The sequence below is a fragment of the Gopherus evgoodei genome, chromosome 4 (assembly GCF_007399415.2).
Source record: "Gopherus evgoodei ecotype Sinaloan lineage chromosome 4, rGopEvg1_v1.p, whole genome shotgun sequence".
NCBI classification, from domain to species: Eukaryota; Metazoa; Chordata; order Testudines; family Testudinidae; genus Gopherus; species Gopherus evgoodei.
The window spans coordinates 60,120,866-60,133,265 of NC_044325.1; the positions used below are offsets into that span (position 1 = coordinate 60,120,866).

General features: G+C 42.0%; 1 protein-coding gene across 1 annotated transcript in view; it reads right to left on the reverse strand.

The window, feature by feature from the left end:
* Window positions 1–3,305, reverse strand: part of FMN1 (formin 1) — a 361,845-nt gene extending 358,540 nt beyond the window's left edge. Inside the window, exon 1 of the mRNA XM_030559410.1 lies at window positions 1,367–3,305. Within this exon, the coding sequence (XP_030415270.1) occupies window positions 1,367–3,302 (1,936 nt within the window). The 5' untranslated portion in view covers window positions 3,303–3,305. The remainder of the gene's footprint in view (window positions 1–1,366) is intronic.
* Between the last annotated feature and the right edge of the window lie 9,095 nt (window positions 3,306–12,400).

Here is a 12,400-nt window from a genome sequence, read left to right on the forward strand (position 1 = left end):
AAATCATGGAAATGCTTTCAGTGCATCTGCTACTACCGATAGCCAGCTAGGTATTCCAATTTAAACTGTGGGAGCACGCAGTGGGTATCCCAGAATGAAAGAGGGTAAATATCCACCGAAATCCATTCGTAACAGCACAAGAGTCATAGTTATCATCTTGATTCTCTAGTCTTATGACTTCAGTTGATAGTCATGGGAGTGAGGAAGGAATTCCTTGTGCACAGCTGTATGAAAAGGTTCATTCTCAGCCATATTACTAAACATTGGATTTTTTCCTTTAAAAACAACAAACAACAAAACAAACCCAAAGAGATCACTTGTTCCAGCATCCCTGCCAGACACAGCATTGTACAACAGTTCCACAAAAATCTGGATCTGGCACCTGGATCCTAGTGTCTTCTAGAGTTCAGTGATTTGTAGTTAAACAAAAGTTTGAAATTGGATAAAAAGATTTGAAAAACTGTAATGACTTTTTATACAGTATCTTTATGAAGGTGGTGACTAGAGTTTCATTTTGTGGGTATGGAAGCACTGTTCTGTTTCCTTCTCATTTCGCTTATCTATGAAGAACTTTGAGAAGTCACTGAAGTGTGTAGCCCTCTCCTGTAAGCTGTAAAATCACACAAAGCATGCTCACCACTCCCCCAGCTCTTTATTCTTCACACCCAGATGCTCTAGAACTAAAACTCCCCAGTACTCCAATCTCCCAGAAAAACCTAGGCCTTGTCATGCCAGTTAACATGATGCAGAGATAATTGTCCAGTATGCAGTATATATCTCACATTATACAAGTATACTGCAACATGATTCTCATATGCAACACTTTAAAACACAAATATTTTATCACCACAGCATTTATATGAACCTGTTGTAGTTACATGGCCAAAGCATCAATCTTACACTAAGTTGGTATAAATTAATTTACTTGCACTACAAGTGCAAAACATCATCTGGTAAGCCAAATCAACTACAAAATGATTTTGACAATAGATATTCGGTCCATTTGACAATCTAGAATATATAAAACAGGAAAATAAGAAAGTACAAATTTTCACCCTGTGTAGGAAATGAACTTATAACTGGATGCATAACATATGGTAGATATGAATCTCTTACATGAGTGAAAAATATTCAGCTCGTGGTAAATGTTGTGCACCTAAATATCTGGCAAACACCACAAACTATAATGATCACTTTAATAAAAACCAAATATATTATGAAATTTCAAATCAGAGCTTTAATTATTAAACAAACTACTTTAATTGCAAATGCATTGTTTAAGCCCCAAAATCGGTCATTATTAAAAGACCACATCTGGGATGTTTAGAGTTTGACAGAATTTTGTATGGTCTGAAATAGGACTAACCTGTACATAGCTGCTGCTGTATCTGAGTAGTTAGTTTTTCCTGGATAGTGCATTTTTCCAAATGCTCTCCAGTTGTGTGCTGATGTAGGCCTGGTTGTCTTATAAAAAATCCCAATTCTCCAAATTCAGGAAACTTCAGATAGCACTGTGATTCCAAATCATTAGCAAAGGAGAGGTTTGTGGCATTGTGTCTCCAACTGCGATAGTCATTCAACACAGATTCTTCCTCTGTGTTCTGTGTAGGTAGTGGAAGAATCCCCTGATGCAGCTGTGGACTAGGCAAACTTGAAGATAAAGGAGAAGGAATAGGTGACATTTGTTTGTGTGCATTGGATCCTGAGTTATTAAAAACATTACAGACAGCAACTAATGAGGGTGATAGCAGCCTTTTCTCTTCTGGTTTAATGTTAGTGCTTGTCTGAGAAATATCAGTTCTTAAATGTATTGGCAGATTTAAAAACAAACCTTTGTTGCTCTCTTGGGGTACAGTAGCTCTTTTGTCATACATTGAGCCTGGTAGGTTTTTGTCTGCTCTTGTAATTTGTTGTAGTCTCTTCCATTCTGCAGCTTCATCTAAACTGTCATTCTGGATAATTTTCAGAAGGGTTTTATTGACTGCTCCCACAAGGTTGCATGACTCATCAGTAATCTGCAGTCTCTCTTCTTTGCACTGCAACACACAGCCATTGCATTCCTTTTCCTGCATCACAGTGTACTTAGAGTCAACAGCAGCTTCCCCTATACTGAATACCGCAGCTTTTGTTATAAATTCACTGCACACTTCAGGGAGAATAGGTGTAACAGATTCCTTATCTTCTTGAGTATCAGTGTAAGAAAGGTTATCATCAGACTCCGTATGGGTTTTTATAACTTTCTGCATACACGCTCTCAAATCCTGTACTTTAGCAACAACTCTGACTGTAGGTTTCTTACTATAGGTCTGCTCAGTATACTCATAACCATGCAGGCTTTCAGCTGCTGCAGTCTTGTTTAAGGCCTCAAATCTGTTAGATAAACTGTCTTGGAAAGAGTTTAACAAAGGGCTGCTGTGCTCCTCCTTCATTGCTTTAAGAGTACCTTCTGCATCACCCAATAGACCAGCACTGGGATGTGTAATACAACTTCCATACACTTTACTGTCATATTCGGATAGAGAATCAGACAGGTCTGTTTCTGATTTCAAAGTCCCACTGCACTCAAGAAAATATCCATCTTTTCTCCATCTTTCTGGTGGTATATTCATGTCAAATGGTAAATCATCCTGGTCTTCTACTGTCTGCCAACTAGAATTGGAAAAGGAATCAGGAGAGCTGCCAGCAGAAAATTTGGTGGGAAATGTCCTTTTATTTCCCAGTTGCATATCTGTCCTGTTTAACAAAGAAGGTTCCAAATTGCCATGAATCTTCTTTTTCATTTTCTTGTTTATGAACTCCTCCAAGCTCTCTCTCCTTCTGCCAGTTTTCCTCATCTTTTTGTTTCTCAAGCTGGATTTCTGATCTGTGGATCCCAAAAAGATTTCCTGCTGATCCTTGAAACTTAAGAGATCATCTTTAAATTTCAGTCCTCCAGAGACATTCTGTAGCTTCCCCTCTTGATTTCCCATTTTAATACCCAGAATGTTGTGTGAACTGTGTAGGTTAGCTAACAGCCTCTCTTTTTCAGCAGTTAGTTTATACAGCTCAGTGAGAATATCTTTAGTGGTAGTTTGCTTGAAAAAAATATCTTCAACATTTTCATAAGGTTGCTCTCTTGGTTCTGCTCTCTCTGACCCTTCTCTTACTTGATAGCAGTTATGAAAACGTTTATTGGATTTGTCTAGAGTTACACAGCCCTTATATGTAAATCCTCTGACTTTTCCCTTTGGGAGATAGAAGCTGACGAAACAGAGTTCCATAATGGGCCTGTGCAATTGGAGGGTAGTATGAGTGCCTTCCATTATGCTCACCTAATTATTCATTCATTTAAATTATGTGGTCAGTGTTTCAAAGCTTGCATGAGACAGCATGTGATGTGGAGAACGTACAGAAGGCATCTCACTAATCTTCTACAGTTACTTGCCTGTAAAAAAGGAAAAAAAAAACGTAATGAAGGCAATTTTGAGGTAACAAACTGCTAATTCAGTAGCACAACATCACAATCTTTTCTCAATATACTCCCTGATACCCTTCTTTCCATTGCAGAATTTAACACAAAAAGGATGGCAACACTAAAATTCATGTTCCGTGTCATAACATTTACCCCCAGGTGCTCTTGATCTGTGCCTTTTCACAGGTTTACATGGAGTTTTCCAGGGAACTTGCATCACCCTTCCAAAGCCAAGTTGCTTGTCAACTCTGTAGCTATTCCCCCCGCATCCCCACACACTGCTGAAAAAGTAACTTACTGTTGAACTCCCTGGCTGATACAAGTATCAGTAGCCACAGTCTTAATGTAAAGTGCAAGCTGCAATTTCCACTTCACTCAACATGACCAGAAATATAACCATTAAACTATCAAACACAATAGCTTTCACTGATATTTATTTCACATGAAAGAATCCCCAAAACACTCTCACTCAATTAAAAAAAAAAGACTGTGGGTCAAATTCTGCCCTTATTTACACTCATGCAACTCCACAGAGATCAATAAGGTTTCCATAGGAGGAAGTGTTGCACTTTAACACACTACTGGCCAGTGCATCATATTCAGAGAGAAAAAAAAAAGAAAAATAATCTAAAGTCAAGCAAATATTTATTTAAAATATGTACATTAGTGTAAGTCAGAGTGGATTTCAAAGTCTTAACTAGGGATAAAAAGGTCCCATCATTAAGTGAGAAGCTTGACCAACACGTTTGTTTGTTGTTTATTTTTCTTGACCGGTTAGACATTTTATTGCCAAAGTATGATGTACTGATTGTGCTAACAGCATTAGAGAAGCTACAGATACAGTAACTACATTATGCATCTAATTTAATATCCTCAAATTACAACCATTATATGATCAATTCCAGTTCAGCCTCATTTTCAAGTATGCTTTGCTTTTGTTTGTATTCACTAAATGACTAGTCTCCATCTGGGTTAGTGAAATCCAGAAAACCAGTAACTGTAAGGGAGCTATAGCTACTACTGAACCAAGCAGATATTCTGCATCAAAGCTGCTGTTTACTGGATAGAATAATGTTTTGTAACTTTGCAATGGATGGATGGTTTTCCAACTTTTCCCACCTAGGTATTTCATAAATCCTTTATTTAGAGAAGCTGTTCCCACTTCAGCACACTAGACAGCGAGAGGAACATTCCACAAACATGCCCTTAAAGTCTCGAGTTCCCTTGTTCTCTCCTCAGCCATAATTGGCTGACAAAATTACAGTTTAAAATCTGTTTGTATTTTCTTGATACATGCAATAATGTGTATTCTGAATAATCTGCAGCTCCTATGGATTTATGGACAGTCTATTCAGACTTATAATTGTCTAGGAAGTAAAAAAAAACTGGACTTTCTAAATATTTAAAGGCATATTTGTATAATAGGATTATAGTGATCACCTAGCAGGCAAATGTGTTAAGAACGGATATTATATGTACATATTTACACAGGCCATACTAGTAACTACAGCCTACAAAATATTTTCAGAAGTTATGAGATATATTTTAGATAATGACAGTTTTAGGCAGAGACCACCACAGTGGCTCCTAAACAGCATTTAAAAAATTCTCAGTTTGTATATATTTTTTTTAATTAGTGTGTTCAATTTTAAAAATGGAAAGTCATACACCTAAAGCCAAGTTAAAGTAATATTGGATTTGGGTGGAATACATAATCACATGGCTCAAAGTTATTAACAGATTTTAAGTATTTCAGCAGATATGATCCTTTACCAGATAAATGGATAATTTTCTATACTTCTATATGCAAAGAAAACTGAGGCACAACATTACATTAAGGACACTACCAGCATTAACCATGGATTGCTTTTCTTATGTTGGTTTAAGCCAGATATCACCCTCAAAGTACTCATTTAGCCTGCTATTAGGATAGGACTACACTATGTTAAAATATTTTAACAGCACTGTGTGCATACAACTACTGTAATAAGGAAGCACAGGATAACACTTTTGAATTTTGTAGGCTTGAAACTTTGCAGAGAACAAAATATTCAGAGGTTTTGGGTTCAGTGACAGCTGACAAATCCTATAGTCAGCTAATCAGAATAGAAGGGGCAAACATCAAGGGGGAAGCAGGACAACATGATGATGCGGTTAGATTAAAAAGATGCAGAAAGAATACTCAACAATTCTGTTGCCAATCTTGCTCTTAAGTTGTTATAACTCTGACCACCACTAGCAATTGTCAGTTACACATTTTGCAAAGGCACAAATTAGGAGCAGGTTGTAAGAAGCTTTAAGCTTCTAGCATTCTAATAGGAAAAATATTACCTGACACAAGATATTCATTAAAAATAGGGATCAGAAACGAAACTCACTGGAAAAACAGCTGAGAGAGAACCTTGCTCTGTCATATACTCATTCTGCCTAAACTGTCAAAGTGCAACAGGGTATCTTGGCTATGTAATATGGAAGGAAGGTGAAAGCTTTAGTGCTTATGAACATCAAGGACTAACCTTACTTACAGCTAAGAACTGTGTGAGCAGACACTGTGCAGGCTTCTGCATGCAAATCTGCTAAGTAACATATAATGGTATAATATCTACTCCTTCCTCTCCATCACCAAAAACAATTTTCAAAAGTCATTTGTTTTGTGTGCTTAGGAATGTATCATGTGCACTGTCCACTGTTACAACAGGGTGTTCAAGTAAAAGGGTGAAATGCACAATCAGGCATAATGACCTGGAAGTACATGGATACTGGAAGACGTGGAGCAAAGTGGTGGCCTGGAAGCAGTGAGAAATGCTTGGCAGAGAAAGAACAACCTCGCAGCACGAAGCTAGGGGGAACTGGCAGCACAGGAGAAAACAGAGTGACCAAATGATCCCAGTATCCTGGAAGATTTTAACTCAAGTGATCTGTCGCATAAAAATTGAATGCAACATTGTGATATCAAACTTAGATCTTTCCTCAAGCACAGTCGCTTACTTTCCCATCTTCAAATAATATAGAGATGGAAAATATCTCTTAAATCTAGTCCTATCATCTCTCTGTACAGGATTGTTTTCTACCTATTGTTTACTGGGAGTACATGTGGACTGTGACCAAACTGTCAGGATATTTCTCCCACTATACACTAAATTGTCCTCTGAGTTTCATCCTCCAACTTTAATTATTCTGTTTTGTGGCAGCTTAAAGAATTATTCCGTATTGGTGATTTACTTACAGACAGTTATGTTTCTCTAAACTGTTATTTCAGTCATGTTAGGTATTTTTAGCTCTTTTAAAACTGTCCTTGTAAGCAAATCCCTTCAGCCCACTAATCATATTTATAACTCTTCTCAAACTCTCTCCAATCCACATTCATCTTTCTGGATTATAAAATGTCCAGAACTGAATGTAATATCATAGTGGTGGTTTTACAAGACCCAGAGAGAGCTGTTTACTGAACTCCATCCAACCTTAGCCTTCAGCCTGAAAAAAAAACGCACAGAATTGTGTGCCTTTGGAACTGCTAATCTTGTCGTTTTCGCAGACCAGTGGAGCTGAGCTTTTACAGAAACAGTGCAGATGAAACTATTAGATTCTATCTGCAGAAATTCTGTTACAATTTGGCAAGATATGCTTTTTCTGTTCTCCATCACTGTGACTAAAATTATCTTTCTTGATATTGAAATTCCATGCATATCTGTTGAAAGAAGGATCAAGATATGTCTTTGTTCCTGAGAGGACAAAAGTGAGTGAAGGATGAAGGATGAGTAAGCTGTTTAAACAATAGAAGGTCAAAGTTTGAAACAGAATAAAACTATGTAAGTGGTAAGGGGAAATTTACAGACTCTTGGTAGCTCTCCCTGCTTAAAAGAAAGAAGCTTCATCTCCATTATAACATCTTAGAGGAGCAGGGGCGGCTCCAGGTACCAGCACGCCAAGCGCGTGCTTGAGGCAGCAAGCCACAGGGGGTGCTCTGCCGGTCGCTGTGAGGGTGGCAGGCAGGTTGCCTTCGGCGGCATGCCTGCGGAGGGTCCGCTGGTCCCGCGGCTTCAGCGGACCTCCCGCAGGTGTGGCACCAAATCTGCAGGACCGGGGATCTCCCGCAGGCAAGCTGCCGAAGGCAGCCTGCCTACCGTACTTGGGGCAGCAAAATACCTAGAGCTGCCCCTGGAGGAGACTAACGTTTTTCTCGAGGATGCATCAGGAGGGGAAGAGTCAAGGACCAGAGTCCAGCCAATATTAGGAATCTGTTGGCATGATGAAAGCAGGATTATGAAGAATTACCAGACACTGTTGAAGCTTCCCAAAGATGGAGAGTAACTGGGGAAAGAGGACTTGTAGCTCCCCCTCCCCCATCCTCCCGAACCCTCCAACCCGGGGATCTGAGAAGCCAACAGGAGGGAATTGAGGGGTGGGGTAAATAGCACCAAGAGAACCAAATCAGGTGGAAAAGTAGAGAGCGATCTATTACCAAGAGAGCCACGCAATGGAAGGAGTACACTTAACTTCACATAGAATTTTTTGTGAAAAATATTGATAAGTGAGCAAATAATCTATGGAACATATAAACAGATCATCATCATCATCTTAGTAGCTGTGATCATATTTGACATTTACATAATGCCACTCATGCCCAAGGAATCCCACAGTACTTTGCAGACTGCGTGCACACGCGTACACACACACCTTCACTCACCAATGAAATGCAGCAACATCTAGGGTGGAACATGGCCACCAGAACACTATATAAGAGCTATTAATTATTATTATTATTATTACAGTGTGTCCAACTCTTGCCATTTTAGTGTTATTCCTAAAATCCAACTTCACTGCATGAGAATCTGAGCTTTCATTGAAGAAAAAAAAGTTTATAGCCTTGCAAAGAAAAGTCTTGAAAAACATGAAGCAAGTGCACCATAAAGGCTCAAAAGCCAGAACCCAACTAAAAAAATAACATTTATTATTTTTTACAATCTCGTGATTTGGGGGGGCCAGACTAATGATTTTTGAACATCTGGAGTGGTCGTACTGCATACAGCAACAGTGTATCCAACTCAAACAGCAAAAGGTGCTACGGACTCTTTTGACCCCAGGTGGCGAGGATTTCTGCCTTTTGTCTCACCTGGATGACAGTGTCTCCACCACACCATGCTGAAGAAATGAGACTCAGAAGAAAAAGGGAATGACTAACATCACTATCTAAAGCACCTTTGTTTTCACTGGGAATCTTACACCCACATACTACCAAACCTTCATATGCTTAGCACACTTAATTCAGAAAAAAAAAATCACAGCCCACAGTACGATTGATGCAAACTATTCCTTTGCAAGAAGAATGTCTGTCATCCTACAATTTTTAAACTACATTGCTAATTCTGACTTTAAAATTAATCAAGTGGGATAGAAATGAAATAGACAGAACAGAGATCTAATTCATGAGTCAAATGAAAGTGAAATGATATATGAAGATATGATAATCCTTCTATTTGAATTTACTAAACATACACTTGTTTGACAGAGATGTCAAACAGTATCGGACTGTCAATTCCTTTTGATTGCTAAAATGATCTTCATTCATATACACTTCAGGAGGTTCTAGTAAACTACCATTTGACTCGCTCATAACTGCTATCATTATAATGGTCAAAAATCATTATCTTCTTGTGGAGACAAAGAGGTATAGGCTTCTATGAATCAGTTCAGACACAATTAAAGAAAACACAATTCCATAAAGGAAGTAACTGTCACTACAAACCTATATCCTATTTATTGGAAAACAAAGGGAGGAAGATTTAAACCATGGTGCCTTACAATTACCTTTAGTAATTGTTTTAAATATATTATATCGTTTTGGCAAATCACGGTGTCTTACTTTACTCTGAAATCTGTCACCTTACTTTAGAAAGGATTTGTTAAGGAATAAATATACGCAACCTGTATAAAAGATCAAAATAATGCTTTATTCAACTGTGACAATGCATGACTCACCATGGTGGCATCTCCTACTGGCCATCTTGGGTATTAGCTCTGCAGGTTGGTACGCTCTCTCCCAACGGTGGCTTGCCCACCATCACATCTGCTCTCAGACTCACATCACTTCAAGAACAACAGCATCCTCTACATGATACAGTCATTAGGCTGTGTCACCATCTGTGATCTCCACTTCCGGGGCTTAGTACTGCAGTCCAACGGTCCAGCCACTTCCCGACTGGTGAGTGGAGGACCTGGGCCCACCCACTACTCCCAGTCCTGGCCCAGGGACCCTCTGAACCAAAAGTCACCTAATGCATTCCTTTGCCTTGACTATGGCTGCATTTCCCTGGTCCATTTCCCTGTGGCTACAGAATCCTACTCAGCCTCAGCAGCCCATCCGAAGCTCCTTCTCTGCTTTCCGAGTCCTTGTCTGCACTACTTTGGAGGGTAGGGATAGGATCCAGAGTGACCTAGACAAAATGGAGGATTGGGACAAAATAAACCTGATGAGGTTCAACAAGGACAAGTGCAGAATCCTGCACTTAGGACAGAAGAATACCATGCACTGCTACAGGCTGGGGACCGACTGGCTAAGCAGCAGTTCTGCAGAAAAGGATCTAAGGATTACAGTGGATGAGAAGCTGGATATGAGGCAACAGTGTGCCCTTGTTGTCAAGAAGGCTAACAGCATACTGGGCTACATTAGGAGGAGCGTTGCTAGCTGATCAAGGGAAGTGATTATTCCCCTCTATCTGGCACTGGCGAGTCCACATCTGGAGTACTGCATCCAGTTTTGGGCCTGCCACTACAGAAAGGATGCAGACAAATTGGAGAGAATCCAGTGGAAGGCAATGGAGATGATTAGGGAGCTGGGGCACATGACTTATGAGGAGAGGCTGAGAACCAGGCTTCTTTAATCTGCAGAAGCAAAGAGTGAGGCGGGATTTGATAGCAGCCTTCAACTACCTGAAGGGGGTTCCGAAGAGGATGGATCTAGACTGTTCTCAGTGGTAGCAGATGACAGAACAAGGAGTAATGGTCTCAAGTTGAAGTGGGGGAGGTCTAGGTTGAATATTAGGAAAAACTATTTCACTAGGAGAGTGGTGAAGCACTGGAATGGGTTACCTAGTGATGTGGTGAAATCTCCATCCTTTGAGGTTTTTAAGGCCTAGCTTGACAAAGCCCTGGCTGGGATGATTTAGTTGGGTTTGGTCCTGCTTTGAACGGGGGGTTGGATTAGGTGATCTCCTGAGGTCTCTTCCAATCCTAATCTTCTACAATTCTATGATTAACCCCTTCCCTGCCAGTGTGCAGGTGAACACACCAGGACACCAACAAAATGTTATACACTTCTAACATGAGGAAATCAGTTAAGCAGATTTATGAACCTTGCCAACAAATTCATTAGATACATAAAGAGATAACTCAGAACATAAGGTTGAAGTCACCAAGATAAGACACAATGAATTTGTGCAGTGATTTGTTTACCAAAAAGTGTGATTTTTATATATAAATGCAAATCAAGGGACAAGGTGTAGACTGAGAGGATCCGCCGTGGCAAAGGTGCCCCTCAACAAGGCGGACAACGTCATCCGGCAACTGGTGAAGAAGTGGCTGTCCCTGCCCCAGAGAGCAAGCAACGAGCTGGTCTATATCGCTCACCGGCACGGTGGCGCCAACGTCCCCCGCATGGGAGACCTCTGCGATATCGCGGTCGTCACACACGCCTTTCGCCTCCTGACGTGCCCGGACGCCGTGGTAAAGAACGTTGCGACAACCGCCCTGCGCTCCGCCACCACAAAGCGAATCGACAGAGCTGCCTCTGGCCAAGATATGGTCACCTACCTGAGCGGCTCCATGGACGGTGACTTCGCCCGAGACAGAGGCGACATAGCCTCACTGTGGACCCGTGCCCGCAATGCCACGCGCCGACTGGGGAAACGACTAGCCTGCCGCTGGGTATGGAGCGAGGACCGACGGGAGCTGGGAGTCCTGATACCGCGGACCGAGACGGAGGACATCGTCATCAGCCCTGGAGCCAGAGGCACGCTGGAGAGGTCACTGAAGGCCGCCGTACGCGCGCTCTACTTGGGCACGCTGAAGAAAAAAACAGACCAGGGCAAGGTTTTCGAGGTCACCAGCAAGTGGGACTCCAGCAACCACTTCCTCCACTCAGGCAGCTTCATGCGCTTCGCTGACTGGCGCTTCATACACCGCGCCAGACTAAACTGCGTCCCGCTCAACGGAGCCGTCCGCCACGGGAACCGAGACAAGCGCTGCAGGAAGTGCGGGTACACCATGGAGACCCTGCCCCACGTCCTGTGCAGCTGCAAGCCCCACGCCAGAGCCTGGCAGCTGCGTCACAACGCCATCCAGGACCGTCTGGTAAAGGCCATTGCTCCGCACCTGGGAGAAAAAGTCACCAACCGCACCGTCCCTGGCACCGACAGCCCACTGCGCCCAGACATCGTCGTCACGGACGAGGCTCAAAAAAAGATTATCCTCGTTGATGTGACGGTTCCTTTCGAGAACAGGACCCTGGCCTTCCACGAGGCCCGAGCCCGAAAGCTCGAAAAATACACCCCCTTGGCGGACACTCTGCGGTCAAAGGGTTACGAGGTCTATACCGACGCCCTGATTGTTGGGGCCCTGGGCGCCTGGGACCCTTGTAATGAACGCGTGCTTCGGGCCTGTGGGGTAGGCCGTCGCTACGCGCAGCTCATGAGACGCCTGATGGTCTCGGACACTATCAGATGGTCCAGAGACATCTACATGGAGCACGTCACCGGTCACCGCCAATACCAGGAGTAAGCGGGCGTGACTCCGTGCTCCCGAAGGGGGGAGGAGATTTTCACACTCCCCCATTGGACTCTATCCCCTGAGCCCTGAACCCACCAAACCAAACTCCACTATGTGAGGGTCGCCCTATCCTCATCACCCAGCTCGCTCCTTTATTCCCACGACTGTCTGTAACCTATTTGTATG